General features: G+C 49.4%; 1 protein-coding gene across 2 annotated transcripts in view; it reads left to right on the forward strand.

Annotated features, from left to right (window-relative positions):
- Positions 1-8,615, forward strand: part of RABL6 (RAB, member RAS oncogene family like 6) — a 74,425-nt gene extending 65,810 nt beyond the window's left edge. For both annotated transcript variants that reach the window (XM_006267554.4, XM_019475720.2), the window contains 3 exons: positions 1,421-1,592; positions 5,112-5,167; positions 6,256-8,615. In XM_006267554.4, the coding sequence (XP_006267616.1) occupies positions 1,421-1,592; positions 5,112-5,167; positions 6,256-6,450 (423 nt within the window). In that variant the 3' untranslated portion in view covers positions 6,451-8,615. The remainder of the gene's footprint in view (positions 1-1,420; positions 1,593-5,111; positions 5,168-6,255) is intronic.
- The last annotated feature ends 12,753 nt before the right edge of the window (positions 8,616-21,368 follow it).

Genomic DNA, 21,368 nt, shown 5'->3' on the forward strand with positions numbered 1-21,368 from the left:
TTGTGGTGTGAAAAGGGTCATGGTCATCTGTTTGCATGGTCTTTGGGCTGCCATAAAAATTTTTATGGAAGCACGAAGGTGATGAAAGGCGATGAAAAGCAATGTCTGTTTCCACCCAGTTTCCTATTGGCAAGTCAAGGATTGAAAAGGCATGATATAAATGTTTGATACCTACTTTTTCCTTTGTGGGGTGAAGCCATGAAGTGCTATTATAGAAGGATCTCAACATCCAGCTTAAATCAGGGTAGTTGTAACCTGTTCAGGGCATTCCATAACATGGGCAGCACTTACTTAACTTAGGAGACAGAACTGCCCCCAGCAGAAGACTGCCTAGGTGAAGCAGTGTAAAAGTGTGGTCTGAACTCCCACTATATTGCTGTTCTGGCCTTTACCTGAGCCAGCTGTGGGCATCTCAGCCTTAGATAACCCCCTTTGAGTAGGACCATCTGTATAGAAATGGATAACCATGATTTGCAAGAAAGTCTCCATGCCTGAAGCTCAGTAGTACATGTTTCCAGTGTCTAAGGTGGTTACTACTGAGAGCCCTTGGAGAGTGGGTTCTGACATGCTCATTTCACTCTTATGATCCCACAGGAGTAATTGCTACCCCAGTGTGTGTCTCCCTTTTCCCCCAGGTATTGGTTTTTATCAAGTAACTTTCCATTCTTTCAATATTGTCAGTGCCTGCTGTGCCCAGCATTTTAATGTGAAAACAAAGGCTTTCTGAACAGGGTTACGCCTCCTTGTACATGCTTACAGACAGCAGGATTTACTGGGAAGCACTGCATTGCAGCAGTGTCAGGGAGGTGCCCTTCTGCATAAAAATGCTTTTCCAGTGAAATATGTATTGGCTCAGTTGAGCAGTGCAAAGCAGCGTGCCTTTCATTAAGAGGCACAGGGCTGCCCAAGAGGCTGGAAACACAGGTCAGCTGAATAGACGTGGAGCTTAGGCTACTCCTGAGAATATTATATAGGAAAGAACTTAGTTGCTTGAGGATCAGCTGGCAAGCATGGCAAGGGCCTTGTCAAGCTGAGAGGGAGCATGGCAGAGGGGCTTATTCCAGCAACACAAAATGCTTCTCCAGGGCTGTGCATTGCCTTCACGTTGCTTCAAGCCCACTTGACTCCAGATCGGCACATAGCATGGATTTTGTGATGCTGCCAGTTAAGGAAATAAGTGTTCAGCCCACTGTATGTGAAGTCCTAATCTACAGTCCGTTCCCCCCTTCCAGTAAAGCATTTTATATCACTGCTTCAATCCAGTGGTGTCTAGACACTTTCATTTAATATGAATTAAGTGAACCTGCATTTAGGATCAAACATGTGACAACAGCTTCTCAGTAATAACAGCTCAGTTCTTCTACCCTCCCCTCACTTTGAAAGACTGGTGCTTGATGTGCCTGCTATTCCTTGCTTCTAGGATGAGTTCCCAGTCCGAGAAGATCTCTCAGATATCTCTGATGAAGATGCCTCATTGGCAAGACCCCCACAGCCTGTGAAGCCTGCAATCCACTCATTTAAACTGAAGAATGACTCGGACCTATTCGGCTTGGGCTTAGAAGAAACTGGTACAAAGGAGAGCAGTGACGAAAGTAAGCTGTTAAGGCCATATGCTGGGTTTGTTCCTCTTACTAATGTTTGTCAAACTGTTGGGGTTTTTGCCACCTAAAATAGTTTGGGGTTAAGAAAAATGGTTTGCACAACATAAAACATCCCCAGTATCACCTAAAACCTTGTGTGAGTTTTGCTTAAAATAGCAATGTTAATGTTTTGTCTTTTACCCCAATGGAGAGAGAAGAGAGGGAGGAGTGCAGGGGGTGGGGAATCAGCAGCTGTATTATTCCTGCCCCGGGTTACAGCAGGAGCCTGCATTTCACAAACTTGTTCCTATGACATCTCCTGCCTAGTTTTGCACTTCCAAGAATTGTGTTCATCACTGTAGCACCCGAGCACTGACAGGTTTGGAGAGGTTCAGACAAACTGTTTGTAGGCTCCTTGTGCCACAGAGCCTTTGAGGGCTCCACCTATGGTTGAATACTGCTTTTTTGGGAGGCATGTAGGTGGAGCTGTTGGACTGCCATGATCTAAGCATTCTTTCTGTTTCCTGAGGGGAGCTCTCCATGTTATGCAGCGAAGTTTCCAGTTTGATTGGCACTACTGAAAAGCTGCTTCCTACAGATCTGCCCCTGCAGTCACCTGGAAAGATGGAAAGCTAAAGACTTCAGGGGAGGAAATTCTGTAAGAAGCACAGAAGGGATTTGACATAGATTAGATGTTCTAAAAGCATGACTGAGATGTCAAGGACCATCCTAGCTCCTTCAGCCTGTTGCCTTCAGTTTCTGAGCAGCACGACTTGAAATAACTGGCTAGAAATTGTGCTGCGGGGCCCAGATCAATAATTCGGTTTTAATTTAGTGTGGCTATTAATCCTGCGGGGGCTTTTCCTGTCCCTACCTTCTGGGAGAAAGTTAAAAAACATATATTCTAGCATTTGGTCAGAGAGTAACATTGCCAGCAGTCAGATTGTGAGGTGGCTGACCCTTTCAGCTGATTATTAAAAAAAATATAGCTAAAATATATGGCCTTCAGAAACCAACTTCTGAAATGCAGAGTAGTCAGGAAAATCTGCATGTGGATGGACAAATTTGGATTCTTCTGTTAAAGAAGGTTCTTGGAGCCAATAAAAGATCAGCCATCAAATTCATGGCACAGTCAGCAATTGTTAAAGTATCCTACAAATGTTTAGGCAGTTATTAAATCTGAGACTCTTGATACAATATAAATAGTCACTGCAATAGAACATTGGCTCAGGATCAAAGTCTTCTGCACAACATTTTTTTCAATAAATTGTTTCAGCAATATACACCATTATCCTCTTAGGATGTTCTTATCTACTAGCACTGACTCTTAAACACTAACTCCAGGTTGTTGTATGTACTAATCAGATCACACTTGGGCATTAATTCCAGTTGTCAAAGATGCCTGCTCCTGTTAAGCAGCAGTGAGGTGTTAAACTCCTTTAAGTCAAACCTGTAATTTGTCACCTCATCATGACGTTTAATTTACATTCTCATGGTGGCTATAAATATTTTGCTCATCTCAGATCAGGTTTGTCAAACTCGTCTTGTGCCCAAACCACAGGCCTCCTTGTGGGCCAGATCCAGCCCAGGATATGAGCAAGCAGCAATGGCAGCTTCAGCTCCAATCTGGAGCACGTGGCAGTGCCAGCCCCTGCCCTGTGCCAAAGCTACTGCTGCTGTGTGCCCTTTGCCACAGCAGGGGCTGTAGCTCCAGCACTGGGCTTACAGCTGGGGTGGGAGAGGAGTGTAGGGCTGCAGCAGTGGCAATGGCAATGAACAAAGGAGCTGGAGAGCAACTGGGCTGTGTCAGCCCTTGTTTGCCCTCCTGCCACTGGTTGCCATGGTCATCAGCAGAGGGCCTCAGATCCTGTGGCAGGCTACTCTTTTCCACCCGTCTCCCTTTCCCCAATTTCTGGGGGTCCATCAGTAGTCCACTAAGCTCCTTCAAGTAGCTCCACAGGCAATACATCCAACACCCCTGATTTAGATGAACAACTTGCAAGTATGCAACTTTCCTGTTTTGAAGGAAGTATATTGAAACAGCCTTTGAAGCTGCTTGGAGTTCCCTGATCCTTTTCACCATTGTGTTTTAGTCTGGGTATGATACAGAGACTATGCTGGTTTTGTAGGTTGGCGATCTCTTATTAATGGAGAAGTGAGGTCAAGTCCCATAACCTGGAAGGTCTGTCAACAGGCTTTACTGGTTACCTGGGAGGTGGGTGGGCAGAGCTGCTGTTTTGTGATTTCTCTTCAGAGTCCCATCACCAGAGAGTGGGGCGTGAACACTAGGCAGGTGAACAAGGGCACTTGCCATGTGGTCCCACTCCGTCATCACTCTAGTTCAGTATATCTGTGATCTGTAGGGGGAGATAAATAGTTTGGACTATAGTACTATTGATAGGCAGGTCAGCCTAACTCTGTTTCTTCAGACAGAACCAGATCTTGTAGTTTTCTTTTTTCCTCCATGCCCCTCTCAGGGGTGTGGATGAGTGAGTTACCTGAAGCTTTGCGTAGAGCATGTGTAAGAGATTGGCAAGAGTGGGGGAAAATATCCTGGAGGCAGCAGGTTTGGTGCCTGCCCATATTACTGAAGAATAAGCCCAATCTTAGTTGTCTGCTGCAGCTTCTGTGTTCTCTTGGAGTTAAACTATTTCTAGGCATAGAACAATTACCCCTAAGTGTTGGCCAGAAAGCTGTGATTTTTCCTCTTTAGTGCAGATGTTGATGCCACGCTCTGGCCCCTTGAGCCTGCTTCATGAAGATATTCCAAATATATCTTATGTAGGCTGCCCTGGAAGACCTTTCAGAAGCTTCAGCTATGCAGAAAGGGCTGCCTGCCTGCTTGGCAGTGCTAGTTGTAGAAGTCGTGTCCCATCTGCATCTGTACTACCTTCCAGTTCTTTTCTTCATGCAATTCAGAGGGTTGCTTCTGCTATCTGGTTTTCTCAGTTTTGGGTTCTGTCTATCTTGGAGATTTCAGCTCCCGTGCTCAGGCAGAAGCAGTAAAGCAATCTGCTAGGATGCTTCTGCCACCAGACTCTGAAGTTGAACCCTGAGGAACTAGAGGCAGAATGTTCTGGGGAGGGTGGAGATGTTGCTCCACTCTGAAATCAGCTGCCTGGTTGGTTTTCCACAGCCCCAGGTTGACCTGTAGGCCAAGTAGCATGACTCATCTGATGACTGAGTCTCACTGGAGGACTGTAGCAATAGGATGTGTGATTGTTTAGGTGACCCGAGTCCATAGGCCCTGTGGTTTATAGTTGAAATGTGCCTGCAGACTTAGCAATGCATGTGTTTGGATAGCTGTACAACCAGAATCGAATACACGTGGCTAAGTCATACCAGAATTTCTGGGTAAGGAGTTAGTTCTTCGGGCTGTTCTCTTTGGTGTTGAAACTGGAGATCTTCCCAGCATTCAGCACCAGTACAGTCTCTCCTTATCACTAGGAGGCTGACGAGTGGAAAATGCATTCACTATGTCATTTTACTGGAGAAAACAAACAATGTTTCCTTTTTTTTTTGTTTGAACAGATAAAGAGAAGCAATCTTCCAAGGAGAAAAAGAAGAAGAAAAAGAAGACTAAAGAGGTAGAGCTTCATTCCCACATTCTACCAGCACAGTTTCTGCTTATCAGGCAGAGAAGCTGCAGGGTCCTGTGGCTGTCTTTCTTAAAGCCTGGATTTTCTTCCAGGCATTAAGGCCATCTATTTGGGGGCTGGGGGGAGGGGTAGTGCTTTAATTAGAACGGCTCTGAGAAATGCTCTAATTAAATTGCCTTCAGTGTCATGTGTATTCAGTATCCCATGCTTCAGAATGGCGGTGGGGGAGCATTAACTAAAGCTTGTTGACAAGGTTTTGTTAAAGTGCTCCCATCAGCAGTTTGAGGCGCAGGGATGCTGAATAGACATGATGCAGAGGCTGCTATGTGTTAATTAGCACACTCCAGCAAACTCAATCAAGTCTGCTCCAACATGTGCCCTAAAAGAGCAAAGCATTTTTAACTTTTAACTGCCAGAGAGATTGGCAGTCCCTCAGGACTCTAGACGATTAGCTCCTTCACAGTTTAAAAGCAAGCTTTGAGAAATATCAAGTTTAAAAGGTAAAATCAAAAAATGCAGTGTGCAGCCTATTGTAACACTAGATTATATAGTACAGCACAGGCATATGGATGGAAAACATGCTGTTTAGCAAAAAAGTGATGTCGTCAATGGTGTGTCCAAGAAAGAATGAATCCTTTGAGCTTAACAAGAGAGCAGCAGTTGGTTTGTTACCCAAGAGCATTGCTTCTAAACTTGGATATTGTGACTAGCCCTCTTAACCCAACAGGAAGCTGCTTGCATGCATCATGCATGGCTTCGTATCCTGGTCTATGACAGCAGAATGGTCTTGTGTTCCTAACCTCCTACTCCTTGCTATTAGGCTTTTTTCATTTAGTAGAGTTCCCACCAAATCTAGGTTTTGTTTATAGGGGCAAGGAAAATGCATGGTCAGTAACTAGACAAGGTTCCTTGGGTGAATTTGATATCTTTTATTAGACTAACCCAAATGGTTGGAGAATAGTTATTAAGCAAGCTTTCAGGTTCAAAAACCTTCGTCAGGCTAAGGAAGCTTCAGCAGTTGGTGTGTGCTCTTCCTGGATGGTCAGTAACTAGAAGCTTATCTTCTTGTTGTGCAGGAAGAGGAGAAGTCCGTGAAGAAGAAAAACAAACACAAGAAGAGCAAGGAGAAGGAGGAGAGCAAAGATGAGAAGAAGAAGAAAAAGAAGAAAAGCAAGGAGAAAAACAATGAGCTAGATGAACTGGAGGCCTTTTTGGGAGGTGGAGCTAGCACCAGCAAGCAGCAAGGGGGTGGGGACTATGAGGAGCTGTAGGCTTGTCATGCGTGCAGTCGGCAGACTCTTCTCTCAGTGGCTATCACCTTCTCTTCTGAGCCACGCCAGGACAGGGGCAGATGTAGAAAGCTTTGACCAATTGCGGTCAGTTCTAGCGGAGCAGAGGCGGCAGAAGGAAAGCTTTACATCTGCGTACGCTGTTCTGGGTCAGTGGCTGCTTGGAAAGAACATGCAGTCATGGCAGACTTGTGTAAGGTGACAGGTTGAGGTATGGCAGTGTGGCAGCAGGTGTTACCATCCCCACATCTGGTGCATAGCCCTCTTTCTTTTCTCCAGAGGATCCAGGCTGGGGGTGGGGAGGTGAAGGTGAGAGGACCTACTTCTGACTCTCCCCAGCATATTCCACTGCTGCACACTTGACATTCCTGTTTGAATAAATGAATGCAGCAAACCATGCCGCATGAAAGCATCGCACTCTCACCTTGCGACTAATCAAGTCTCTTAACTTTTTATCCTTCCTATTTTTTTAATGACAAAGCTGGTGTTGGCCTTTGCCCCGTCAGGCAATTGACAAGCTTTAAATTGAGCAGACACCATTATTGTACAGCTTGTAATGCAGCAGCCACAGGGCCAGAAACAAGAGAGAGTGGAATCCTTCTGGAAGGGATGTTTCTGCGCAGCAGCTTCATGAACTCTCACTGGTGCTGCTGTTGAAATCCATGCAAGCCCCATTGATTTCCATGGCCCCAGTGTCTTTGACACTACACGTAAGCTGCTATGCAGTTTGGGAAGACAATGCAAAGCTATCTTTAAAAAGAGAAACAAAACAAAATGCTTTTCCTGATATCCCACCCTGGCCTTGAATTTGCTTACACTAGAACTCCAGCCCTACAGTACCTCTCAGGGACATGGCTACCGGATAGTAAAGAAGAAAGCCAGAGCTTCAAAATGGTTTACAGAAAAGTGTTAGCATGGCAAGGCATTCACGTCTCAGGCATTTTACACTCGTGCTGTAAGATGGCTGCCTCCCCCCACAGAGTGAGGAAACCATTGAGGCTGGGGACAGTGTCCCTCATTCAGTCAAGTTCTGCAGACACCAAAAGCCAGGTTTACTTGGCTGAGCCTCCCAGCAGTTAGTGGCCCCTTCCTTGCCCAGAGGACAGAACCTCCTTGTCACATGAATTTTCAATGGCTTTTATTTTGGGCCTAGGAACTCAGAGCTGTGTACCAAGGCATGTTCAGCAGCATGGGTCATAGATGGTTATCCGTACCATTGGCCTGCTATCCTTGTCTGTGCAGCCCCTGTGTTTTTAAGGAGCCAGTTAGTACGCCTGCCCTGCTAACTCTGTGTTCTTGTCTCCCTCCAAGGCCCATCCTAGTGAAGCATTTCCACATTTTTATGTATGCATTCATTTGATGCTTGTGGGTTGGTTTCTCCCCTCCTCCCTCTTTCAGTTATGAAATGTGGATTGTGAAATCCAAACTGCACTTTCCATCTACTTTCCCTTGAAGCAAGATGGTGCTTTGGATCCATCCTCTACTTCAGAGTTGCCTTGAACAGCAAATAGTTGCTCCATACTTATCCCTTTCCTCCCCGCCACGCCCCTCCCCCCTGGAATGCACTTGTGATGGTTTATATGTACAACAAACCAGGGTCTTGCTGCATGAGCAGAATTATTGTTTCCACTTTGTTTTCTGTTCAAGGCATTTTTGTTTCATGTGACACTTTTAGGGAATTTGCATGGGACATGTCAACCTTCACCTGCTGGGGAGGAAAAATCTCATCCCAATGCAAAACAGTTCACAGCCTCTTCTCCATCCAAAAAAAGGAATCAAGATGTTGGAGCTACAGCTGGCCACCTTCTTGAAAGTGTTTCTGTTCTGTAAAGATTTTGGGTCATGTTCCATTTTGCATTGGAAAACCTGGTGCACTCCATTCTGACTATAAAGCTCTCTGGTGTACAATTGCCTCTGTACATTTTCTTATCCATGATAAACTCTTGCCTATTAGAGCTGAGACTGCATGGCCTCCCAGGACCAGTGCGCCAGGGGGGGGCGGTTAGTAACTCTGTCCCTTCCTGATCACTCTTTAACTATTGCATTTTCGTAAAGGGGCCACCAGGTCAAAAGTTGGTTTTAAAAAATCCTCCTTGCACGTGTGTGCTAAACACATGAGATTATTAAACCTGCAAATTTAAACTCTAGCTCTTTAGCAGTTCTGCGGTTTGTTCAGACGCTGCATTTCTCTCACCTGGGATGATGCCAATAGACAAATTGTTTTCAGGCTCCTTTATAAACAGTTCCTAAGGGATTCTACTTGCACACTAATACACAAAGCTGTACTTTTGTACATCGAAAAAGGTTTATGGGGCTTTGGTATTTGTGTCGGTGAGGGTTTTCCTAAATCTAAGTATTGACCAAATCTAACCTGCCAGCAGTCCCTTTTATTTTCCTAATAGCCAGGGTCTCAGCCCAAAATGTGGTGTCAACACTGGGAGGGTTAAAACAAAAAGAAGGAATTGGGAGTCATCACCAGGGATCTGTGTTTTCTATTCACCGCATAAAATGTGGTTAAACTCAGATTTTTCTCAGTTTGAGAAAAACCCGGATCTCCTCAGGTTGGGGGAAAAAAAACTGGGGAAACAGTGGGTTTCCTCTTGCAGGCTGACAGTTCCAGCCTGCAAGGGGCTGGGGAGAGCGGGAGAAGGGCGATCAGCAGGGGGTACCATCTGCATGTACACATGCATATGGCCACTAGGCAGCCTGGAAAGCAGCTCCCCACAGGTAAGTCTGGTGGGAGGTGGGGGGAATTGAGGACCTCATAGGGAGGGAGGGAGTTGGACAGGGCTGGGAGTGCTGCTGCCTAGCTGGGATAGTGTGTGGGGCTTGCGGCTCAGGGTCAGGCTACGCAGTCACAGGGCCCAGGTAGGGAGTAGGATGTCCAGCGGGGGGGAGGGAGTGTTGGGCTGGCTTCCCACTGCTGCACGCACACGGGACATGGGTGGGGCATGTACCCCCCCAGATTTGTGCATGGGATGGGGGTGGGCTGCCCTGCTGCCCTTCCCCCAGGGGCCTCTGCAGCCCAGTGGGCAGGACCCAACAGGGCTGGGCGGATAGGCTTGTTTCCACCACTGGGAGCTACACACTGTTCTGGTGAGGAATCCCTTGCCCAGCCAGCAGCAGTGGGGATGGTGCTGGGTTGTCTGCCTGGCAGATGAGGTGGTCAGTGGGCTGCAGACCCTGGCTCCATGGCTGTAGCAACTGAGGGTCCCCTCCAGTAGGGCTGGGTGGAGCAGGGGACTGTGGGTGGGGAGTGGGGGGCAGTGGCATGGGTGGGGCACCAGCACATCCAGGCTGCTCAGCGCCACAACGTAGCAGCGGGAGACAGCCACAGCTGGACCCACATCCTGAGGCAGGGGGAGCTGTGTTTTCCATGATAAACCCAAAATCAATTGCCAAAATTTCTAAACATTTAGAATTTATTTTATTATAATGATTGAGGCACTGGTAGACTTCCAAATTGCTTTAAAATTGTAAATGCATCAAAATATTGTGTTCAACTGATACCTCTATATATATGTGGCATTTTAATCATGGAAAAATGCTGATTTGGGGGGTTTTAATCAGAGAATTTGTGTTGGGTTTTTTTTGTTTTTTTGTTTTTTTAATAAAATAATTTGCTATTTTTGAACAGAAAACCAGGATCCCTGTCATCACATTCCTAAAAGTTCCTTTAAAAAGAGAGGTGTTAGCAACCTCCCCTCCTTTGAAGCAGTTTTGACTGTCAGGCTTTAACAGATAAAGCACTAGTCTAGGACACCAGAGATCTGGGTTCAGTTCTCCCTGCTGCAGATCTGTGATTTTGGCAAATTAATCTCTTGGAGTCTGTTTCCCCTCTTGACTGCAGGGATGATAATCCCCATCACATCATGGTGGTGAAGATACATTTTGAGCAGGTCAGACATTCATGATGCTGTGGTGATGCGGCTGTAGAACCACCTGGATACCAGGTTGATTGCTGCCCTGCGTTCTAGCTCCTCTGCGAAGATTCGTGTGTCGTGTTCTTGCCTTGGCAGCAAAGCCAGAGAACTCCCACTGCAGAGCTGGGAAAGGGGTGAGGAGGAGGTGGAGGGGGACTCCTAATATCAGAAACAGCACAGGAACCTGTACTGACCCAGAGGACAGCTGCTGGCTCCTAACAAACATAACCCTTTATTATGAATTCTATGCATGTAAATCAGAGCTAATAAAATCGATTTAAAACAAAAGACTGTTTGGTTTTAAATCATAGTTTTTCATTTTAAAAGCAAGCTTCTTTGAAAGGAAATCTCAATTTCAAGCAAAGCGTATTAAGGCCTAGATTCATTATAATCTCTTAACGTTTAAATAAGAAATAAATATTAGGAATCCAGGAGCCCCTCTCAAAGATTATGGGTTGAAGGCTGTGTGCTTTTCTATAGAAGGAGTGAAGCAGGGAAAGAGCACTAAGAGCTTGAGATCAAAGTTAATGAGTATGGCACAGTTGGTCAGAAGTTGCATTAAAAGCTAGATCCTGGAGAGCACCCATAAGAAATGCACCACTCGCCATTTTCTAACTTACCTGACGTGCATAGATAATAACATTGGTAAAATAACAAGCCATAGTATCACTTAAATGTATACAGTTAGGATGTTCTTTTGAAGTAACACAAAGATGAGCCAAAGCTAGCATAAAGGTTCTATTTTAGTTGTAAATCTTCATCTTTTAATGGTTGGATCAACTAATGGCAGTGCACTTTTCTGTAGAGGATAGCTGAGGGGTAGCGGAGATAGAAAAGTTGATTAAAATGGATTATTTAAATCAAGGCTTTATCACTTGGTGATTTGCATTGCCTTAGTGTAAATCAGCTTTCACCCCCTGGAGCATGTGGGGAAGAGACCCCAAGCATCTGTGCTGAGCACTGGGTCATGTCCTTGTTAGAAGAGTATGAGCCAGTGGGGTAGGGAGTCCTGCTTGTCCCTTCAATACTTATCCTGTAAAATGAGACATGCATGGAGTGTATATGGGGAAGCATCTGCTGGGTTGTGTTGACTTGCCATAGCTCATCTAAATTCTGAGGTGCCAGTCATTTAAAAATCAACCAGCTTAAGGTAATGGAAGCAGCAATTTTTAGAGTCCACTATAGGTAGCATGTAGAGTATGTATATTAAATTGTTATAGACCCCTGTGCAATATGCTGTAGCTAAACAACAGTGCTTTTGCAATATGCCTGCAAAGACAAACTATCCTTGTAGACCACAGAGTGCTCTGGGGTCTTTATCCTTCTGTGACTCCTGCTGCTGAGGGAGTCCATCATGAAAACCTGCCTCAGCACTTCCTTGCCATCCCTGTCATTGGTTTCTTTTATAAGCAGTCTGGGGTTTTGAGGCTATGCTCAGATGTTGGCTCCCATTGAGTGGCTTGCATTACAACATAGCTGCACAAACAAGTAATGCGGAATAGATGTTAGGGAATCTGGAAGTAAATGCTACAGGAACAGGAGCCAAAGTATTTTGTTCCTGTCTAGCACATCTTTCTCTCCAAGAACACTCCAAATATGATCAAGCCTTTCTACGTGAGATTCCTGCAGGAAGTTCTGGGTTCCCCTTAAGCATTGGGTTGTTCTGGAACAGCCTTTTCCGTAGAAGTTGTGAGGACAATAAATATAGCTGGCTTCAAGATAGTGCGGTGAGTTAGAGAATATGACCTGGTGCTAGTGATAGCAAGGGACTGGACTCAGTAACCCAGAAGATCCAATTGAGTGTCACGGTTCCTTTGTGAAATCATATCCAGCTTCAAGTCATGTCTCAGTCTGGTGCTTAGCCCTCTTGCATTACACACTAAGGAAGGGGGGGATGCACTTTGCTCCCACAAGGAATACCCAGATGCTGGGTGGGAGCAATGGTTCTCTCTGACCATGCTACACCAAAGGCCCACGGTGCATAATGGAGTGCTGTGCTCCTGGTGGGGCTCATTCAGAGCAGATTTAAAACAATCATCCCAGCTGCTTCCAGTCACTAAAGTTTCTGTGGTTCTTTCTGTTAAGGATGCAAGTTATGGCCATCAGTGAAATGACCAAATTCTGGTTACCTGCAGCTCCTTGGATTAGTCATGTGGTTTCAGCATTCACCTCCTGTACTCAGCCGCTGTGTAGCACTTGTGTGTGCAGTTGAAACAGCTGTTGTCTACCCTACATCTGGCTTCATTGTGGTAGGAGATGAAGTGTTCCCAGTGTAATATGAAAAGCTCCTGGCAATGGATGGTGGTCTAGAAATAGAGCAAATGTAGTGGTGGATATTGTAATGGCACAGTCGAACATAGCGACCTTTGGAGTTGATGGTTGTAGGTCGCTGCTGGGAAGTATAATTTTCTGGATGTACAAAGTGACCTCGTTTCTGAGCTTTGCATGTTTCCATGCACTCTCCATCCGGGTGCTGTTGTTTGGTTGCAGTGCATTAGCTTCCAGAAGCCTCAGCCAGGATTGAAACCCCAGTTCACTGCTGGCATTAACAAATCTACATTAAATAGATGTGCCCTGAAGTGGTAAGACAAGGGCCTCAGTTGGCCACATGTTAGCTGAAGCTAATGGAAAGATGTTACCTCAGAGAGGCAGGCCTAGATACAGGATGGGGTTTTAGGGAGCTAGGAGGTAACACTGACATTGAAGATGAAGTGAACTCCAAGCACTAGGATTTCTTTCCCTTTGAATAGGAAGGAGAAGGTGCTAGGGCTTAGTGAACAGCTCCAATTTACCAGGTGAACTTGGTTTCTGAACTGGAGCCCAGTCCTCACTGGGCTATACCGACTCCCACTGGGAGTGCTGCTGTTCTGTGCTTTGTGGTATCACCCACCACAGCTGAATCTTTCCCACGTGAAAACTGGGCTGATGCAGGAGATTGCAATGAAGGTTACACTTGGAAAACTCAGGAGCTGTAGCAGTGAGTGTTTTGGAGTCATTTTAACTCTTGCCTCCATTAAATCCATTCAACTTCTATCAAAACTGATCTGGCAGTGTATCTGGCCCTGTGTGTCATAAGGTTGCTTGTGGATTCCCTGTGGATCTGAATTCAGAATACCGCTGTGCTTTAATGCGAGGGTGATCCAAGGGAAACTAGAAATGAGCCTGGAGGCTTGATGCTTGTAACCTGGCAGCAATGTGTCAATAGTGACATTTTCTCACTCGGCATCAACTCAATCTGTTACATGGCAAAGACATAATTAGTGGTTCAACCCCTTGAACTTGTTCCCTTGCCTCAAATGTGCTCTTGGGTATCTCAAGCTGAGCTGCGCATGCCCTGTGTATGCTGCTGATCCCCTATTACATGTCATGAGAGGTATCTGGTTTCTCTTTTTGAACCTTCCAACTTCAACCCACCTACAGGGAGGTTTCTGACCAGAGAGCAAACAGCTCTTTGTAAATCAGGCCACCTCTAAAGAGTGGTAGGAACTGAAAGGCTTCATGTTTCAGATGGACAGTTAACGACAGGAGAGATCAAATGCATGTGGCTGGCGTTTCGAATCGTGAATCATCCTTCCTGCAAGTGGGACATCTGTTGCCTGATGCACAAGGTTAATCTCGCTGTCTGGGGTTAACTTGGAGTTTGCTCCCTGGTTAGTTGTTCAGGAGTCGGGTCCTGCGTGGAATAGGCTGGGTGCTTGGTGCTGTATAAAGGACTGTCCAGAGCATTCACCATTGACACGTGCACATCACAGTCACAAGTCTGGAGAGCCCTGCTGTTGGCATGCAGTCTGCACCCTCCAGTTTAGGGCCTGTAATAAACATGACAACAAGCAGCGGTATGACCTGAGTTACAACACCAGGAAACGGGTGGAAAGGCAGTGAGGTGGAAAATAAACTCTTCAGTCACAACACTGATAACAGAGAGGGCCGCTTGGGCTAGGGGGTACTTTCAACAGGGACTCAGCATAGACTGTTCCAGGAAAGGCACAGAAGATATCTGAAAAATGCTTGCATCCCTGTGCTCCCACCTTCCTGCAGATCTGCTGCTGGTCACGAGCGCTTACTGAACTCCTGCCTGCTGATTTGTGTGTCTCTTGGTCCAGCACAGCCCTGCCAGCCATAGGAGCAGGCACTGGTGCCTCTTCTGTTAGAAGCAGCATCCTTGGAGCTGTCCACTTCTGCTCTAACAGCAGAGCTCTTGTGTTGGAGTTGATGTACTGTAGCTGCAATGGTCCAGGAAATGTGTGAGAGGTTAGGATTTGGGGGGAGGAGGTGGGTTATGTTGTTGGGGAGGCATCAGCAAGCAGCTGCGCAATTTGGAGCCGTGGCTCCAGGCTGCTGGGGGGTGCTGGATTAAAAAAAGTCTGGCTGATCAGTGGAGCCGACATGGCTGTGGAAGTTGAGGAGAAACCTTTGCTGGCCCCTGGGGGCGAGGAAAGCATTTTCAGTCGCTTTCTGCCATCAGCACTGCTGGAAGGGACTCGTTAACCCACCACATGGCCTCCCCCATCTGGGCCATTATGTTGCACCAGGCTTGCTAAATGTCAGGGTCGTACTCGGGAGCGCTGAGTTTCAGGGGGAGCCTTAAGGTGATGGGGTTTGCACACAAGCTCTCCTCAGGATTACTGTTATTGCAGGGCAATCCTGAAGGGCTCAGGCTGGCTCGTGCTCATCCTGGCTGAGGGAGGCTAAGCCAGGAGGGGGAATCCTGCCTTGCATTTTCCTTGGGTTTGCTGAAGGAAAGCTGCTTGCAGACAACTTGTGCCTGACACAGAAACTGGGTCTGAGGGAGGGGAAGGCGATGCAGAGCACCGCACGCCTCCCTGCTGCAGTGTCAAACTTGCCGGGGCCAGCAGAGGGAGCCTGCTGTTTGGGAAAAGGGCTTCCAGGCCAGCCCTGAGCAGGGAGCCTGGCTCAGCACAGCTTGCTCCAGGGCCAGCCTGCAGCCCGGCCGGGGGGAACCTCACCAGCCTTATAGCCCAACCCCCTACTCAAGGCAGGCTCAGCCGTGTGTCCCCTCCTGGACAAGTGCGTGTCCAGCCTGCATTGACAACTTCCTATGATGCACATTCTGCTCTTGAAAGTGTTCCAGTCCTTACCTGCCCCCCATAGATAGGAAGGTCTTCCTGATCTCCACCCTGAATCCCCATTTCAGCCCTCCCTGGTGGATGCAGGACAGTTCATAACCACCCTCTTTATACCGACCGTTTTTGTATTTCCAGACCATTTTCTCTCAGCCTTCTCTTCTCTACACTGGTGTTTGCAGGCTTTGGGCCTAGTCTGTGGCTTGCTCAGTGAGGTTTAGGTTGAAATTGGGTGCAAAGGGAGGATGAGGCAGGACAGCTTTTCCGTTCCTGTTGCTCAGACTGGGCTTTGTCTGTGAGGAGTGTGATGTTCAGAGCGTGTGCGTGTGCATGTGCTGGGTGGGTGCCCATCTCCTCTGCAGGTCTCCCCCATGGAGGCAGGTGCAGATGGAGTTAGATCCCCCCGGACTGTATCTGAGCTCTAAGTGAACACTCCTAGTGACACTGTTCATGGTTCCCCCCTTCACTTCTTGTTCTCATTGGGCCTGCGAGTCTCTTTTCCCTGGCAGCACTGAAATCCCAGCTGCAGCTCCTGTGGGGACTGAAGAGGCATCTGCCCTAAGTGTACCCCTGGATCCAGCATTACCATGTGTCCATTGCTAACCCGTGACCTCTGCCTCAGTTGGAAGGCACCAGAAACCAGGCAGAGGCACTGTGTGACCCAGCACTCATGGCCTGTAGACCCCTGGCTGTGGCCAGGGACTGTCCCCACCTTCCCTCCAGGGTGATGGCCTGGAATGCTGGGCTTTGCGGCGCCTTTTGTGTGCATGGCCCTGAAGTCCGCGGTGATTTAGGTGCTGGCAGGCAAGCAAACACAGCTGCTCGCGTCTGTCCTTCCATGAATGCTGCTTGGATCACAGCGGTATGTCCCAAGCGCTCCTAGGTGCCCCTCTCTCAGCACCTCTGTGAGGAAGGGCTTTTCACAGCTGGGGGAAGTACAGCCCAGTGGGTTGGGATCAAAGGAGGAAACGCACCAATGTCCTTGATTCCCCATTGGGTTTCTGGTCCCTTGCATCATACAGGTAGCTCCCTGACCCACCCAGGACCCCAGAGCCCTTTCCACTGAGGTGGGGGCCCTGCTGGGCTTGGGTAAACCTGTGCTGTGGCATGGTGGCTGTGTTTGTGCTAATTCTCTTCTTGACTGCATGGAGCTGGGGCACTGGGCAGAGCTCAGAGCTGACTGACTGCACTGACCAGTGATTCCCTGGTCATTTGCCTGGTCTGCATCTCTGGAGCAGGAGGCAAACCATGGTACAGAGCTTGGGAAGGGATGGGTGGCAGATAGGCTGGCTGGGGATGGGGGAGACCTGGTTTCTATCCTAGAAGCCCATAGGACTCACTGGGCAGGGCATGGCACATTGGGGATGGTTATGAGCCAGCAAAAGAGTTGGGAGCCGCTGCAGCCCTCCCCAGGGGATGCTTGAGTCCAGCAAGTTGGGTGGTCTGCTGCTCCCACCAACCTGTGCTGCCTTCGGGTTGCTTGTGTCCCAGGAGGGGCCATGGCCCCTGTAGGGTGGTGCCAGGTGGGAACTGGGTAATAGCTATGAGCCTCGCTTCCTCCGCAATGCACTCTTCTCCCTGCGACTGGCTTCCCTTATTACCTTGAAAACCAAGGGATTTCTTGCCCACCTCCTGGAGGGTGCTGACTTGTCACTGGCCACCACAGGCTGCTCCTGGCTCCATGCTGCCAGGAGGCAGGATCCCTGGGCCTGAGGCTTCCCTGCTCCTTCTAGCATCAAATCAGCTCCCAGCAGGGGACCCTGTGCTCAGCCCCCCTGAGTGCCACAGCCCTGCAAGCTGTCTTGTAGCCACCGACTGGGTGCAGGAGATCAGCTCCACCAGGGCCTAGGAAGCCCACTACAGCTCCAGCTCTGCTCAGCTGGAGGCTTGGCCCTGCCAACCTTGATCTACTCTGCATGGGGAGTCTGCAGGGGTTGCTCCAGGCTGTTACTTGGCCTTGCCAAATGCGGGCTCCCCAGGGCACATCTCCCTGGTAGGATGGATGCATCCCTAGGTGGACCCCATGCCCTGGGCTGCATTGCATCAGGATCTTGCTCCCACCGTTCCTATTGGAGCCTCCTGCTCAATCCAGGCAGAGAGCAGCCAGGCACAGGGTACTGCTCTCCCGCTCCCTGTGCTCCCTCACTCTGCTTCTCCAAGCTCCTGTCTGTTCAAGGGATGCTTCAGCCACAGAGCTTCACCCAAACCCCACCCAGGCACCACTGCAGCTGCTAGGCAGCCTTAGCATGGTACTACCTCCTCATCTTTTGTTGGGGTTTTTTGCTTGGCTTTGCCCAGGCTCTCCTGATTTCTGGATGAGGAAGCAAGGGGTTGAGTGGGCTGGCAAATGAACTGCAGGCAGGGCAGGCTTGGAGCCTTGGACCACGCTTGGCATGGTCCTGTGGCTCTACCAGACCTGTTCTGGCACCTTGCCCAAGCTGGTGAAAGCTTCCTGGGCACAAGCAGTCCTGCCATGGAGTGAGGAATCAGCTGATGAAAGTGGAGCTGGGAAGTAGGATCTTGTGGCTGGAGCCCACTTGGGTAACACCAAGAACAGCTGAAAACAGCAGGAGGCTGGGCTGGGCCATCTGGGCTCCTCCCTCCCTCCCTCCCAACAGCACGGGGGCTGGGGAAGGTACTGGGTTAATGCTGTATGACCAGGGCTCTGGGCGATGAATGCACTCGTTCTAGCCCCAGTGCAGTCCCCCTGCCCCAAAGGCTCCAGCTCTCCTTGTAGAAGAGGGTTAACGGCCAAGCCCTGCTCAGCTGTTAATGCTGCAGCAGCAACAGCTCAGGAATAATGAGTGTGAAGTGAAGGAAGTGCATTAAATATTAATCTCTGCTGCACAGTCCCCAGCCAGCTGCAGCTGCCAGCATGGAGGTGTGTGCAGCCCCACCCAGGGGCACGACGCTGCCACTGCTCCCCTCCAGTCGTGGCTATGAGAGGAGATGGGAAGGGACTGGACTGGACTGGGAAGCTGGGAGAGGGACAGGCGTGGAGAACCCTGGGCCGGCTGGGGGGACCCCAAGCCTGAGACTGCCAGGGGCTGCGGAGCAGGAGTGAGGGGCCTTGGCAGCATGGGTCCGCACGCTCAGCGTTTTACAACTCAGAGCTGAAGGAGCTGCTGCCCGGGTGCCTGGGCCCAGCAGAGAGGAGCAGGCACCCTAGTCTCAGCCAGCCCCGCCACCGCCCACAGCTTCCACCCACCCATGCACCCCCTGGGGTTGCCGTGGCAACCCACTCAGCGGGGGCGTAGGGGAGGGAGCGGCTCCCACAGCCGTGCACACCAGCGATGCACTGCTCACAGAGGGGGAGACGGCAGGGGCTGGGCTGTCCCAGGCAGGGGGAATCCGCTGTACCTGGCACGTGTGTCCACAGCACTCAGCTCCTGCAGCTGTAGGCATGTGGGGAAGGTCTGCGTGTATCCTTGAAGCTCCACTGAGCAGGGGTCAATACGGAGCTCTCGCTCTTGCAGCTTTGATGGAACAGAGGCCTGATTGCTGCCAGCTGCCTCGGGTCACTTCTTCCCAAGTGGCCGCAGGGCAGGTCCACTTTGGGGCTGGGATCTCACTGCATGGGCCCCTGGCCAGGGAACAGGGGCTCTGCCTCTCTCTGCTCGCACATCTGCTCAGCGCCTCCCTCCCACTCACCAGTGCAGGCCTGAGTTGTATGCACCAGGCTGCGTGACCTCTGTGCCTGGGACCTTGCTGTCTGTGTGAAGCTGACAGGAGCTGGGGGGGGGACACCTGCCAGGCCCTTCTCAGCACCTTTGCTATGCCCCTTCAGGAACTCCCTCCCTCCAGACTGAGGCTGAGCTGAAAGTCACTGTCATGCAGCCTGTCAGGATGCTGACTGCATTGCCACTCCCAGAGGATTTGCCCTGCTGCATGCTCACAATCCCAGAGCCACAAGTCTCCCCCACTCACTGCTGCTGCTGCTGGCCCCAGCTGTCACCCCTTTGCAAAATCTCCCCATTGCTTTCAGCTCAGGTGAGACTGACCTTAGCTCAATCTCTCTCAGTGCTTGAGGCTCCTGTTTGAAGTAGACTGAAACCATAGACTCTGCACAGCCCCAGCTGGGGGGAACCTACCCTGTTTGGCTGTCTCTCTGCTACTGCTATGGCTTGCTATGGCAATAACTGCCATGTCTGGGCAATGATTTGTCTGACTGAGCCATCCAGGGGCAGGAGAGCCTGGGGCCTGCCCCAGAGGGCTGTGCATGAATTGTTGGGGCATTGCTGCAGCAGTGGGGATACTTGGCACGTGCAGCCTCTGCTGCACCTGTAAAGTCTGTGGTTGATCATGGTAGGAAGGGCAGTCCCATCATGGGACGGCCCCACAGTCAGGAGGCAGAGTGAGGGGCAGCTAGTGCCTCTGCTCTTCACTATTCTTCTCTGCTCTGGGCAGTGACCCATGCACCAAGGGCTATGCGCCATCTGTCTCTGCCTTTCACCCAGCACAGGGGCACCTCCTTCCCAGTCCCTTGGGTCTGTGGTTCTCTCCACCTGGGCAGCAGAAAGACCCTAGTCAGTTTCCTGTCTAGTCAGTTTCATCCCTGAGTTCAGGCCCTCTCCTGCAGAGCTGGGGCTGGGCCCACCCAACCTGCTGAAATAACCTGCAGGGCAGATGTTAGCATGAGTCTTACCCAGGTGGTTTGTCCCAAGGCCAAGCTCCAGGAGCTGGTGAGATATTCCCAGCTTCCATTTAAAAAAAACCCAAGTCAGTGTTACCCCTTGCAGCTATGCAGAAAACCCAGACAAACGTGACCCCCTAGAAGTTCCACTCCCAGACAGGGAAGAGCTAGAATCCATTAGGGATTATTATTATTATAATTATTTTAATATCATGATTTTTAAGATATTGCTATGAATTTGTGGAGGGGACTGCTCAGGGCTGCTTGGGGCCTGGTGACATCAAGTAACTGTTTCTATTAGAAGATTTAAATGCAATTTAATTTGACTAATTCTCCTGAGCTGGTGCTTCCTGGAGCCTGATTCTCCTCTAGGTTGTGCCAGCTCAGCACCAGGGAGTTCAGCACAGTCGCTCCTGGTTTACATCATTGTCACTTCGAGGACGATTGGGTCCCACTTTTTCACAAACCCTTCACGTTAGGAATGACAATTGACCTGACACTGGCCCCTTGTCTATGATTCTCTCTTGCAGCTTCCCCTGCGGGCTGGTTGGTGGCTGCTTCCCTAGCACCACCCTTTTGCATACCAATCCCCTGCTCTTTGAGCTAATACTTCAGCTGCAGAAGATTCGCTGTCACTGTAACTCACACAGCTCTTCCTGCCAGGGCGGGGAAACCCTGCCACTGCTTAAATCTGCTCTGCCTTTCTGGTTATTTACTCAATCCTAAATCCCCCCAGGGATCTTCATGCCAGGCAACCAATCAGCCCCTTCTAGCCTCAGATCTTGGGTAAAGGCATTCCATCTGCACCTGCAGCTCTTAATTACCAGGCAAGGTCCATTAGGGAGCTCTCCGGTAACATTCGCCCCTGTCAGGCCCCCTACACATGCAGCAGGAAGGGTTCACCTTTGCTCTCTAAGGTATGGGGGTGTTGAAGAGCCATTAGGCAAACTACATATTAGAAGGTGAACAGGTATATGGGCATGTGTTGGAAGCTGTGGCCAGACAACTCCTGGTCCTTCAGGGTGTGAAAGTGTGTTTTGTAGTCTGCAAACGTCAAGAGTGGGTCTCCAAGGCTCAGCACCTAGCATCACGGTGAGATGTTCCAGAGCTCTCGGTACATGGTGCCTGCATCTCACAAACTCCTTCCCTAGGGGCCTGGCTGGTGTCGTTGCCTCATTGTCACCTGGGGGCACTGACACAGAGGGCAGAAAGGACCTGTCCAGTGTTCACAGCCTGAGCATGGAAGAGGCCTGAGGCTGT

This window comes from Alligator mississippiensis, chromosome 12, assembly GCF_030867095.1.
Source record: "Alligator mississippiensis isolate rAllMis1 chromosome 12, rAllMis1, whole genome shotgun sequence".
Classification (NCBI taxonomy): domain Eukaryota; kingdom Metazoa; phylum Chordata; order Crocodylia; family Alligatoridae; genus Alligator; species Alligator mississippiensis.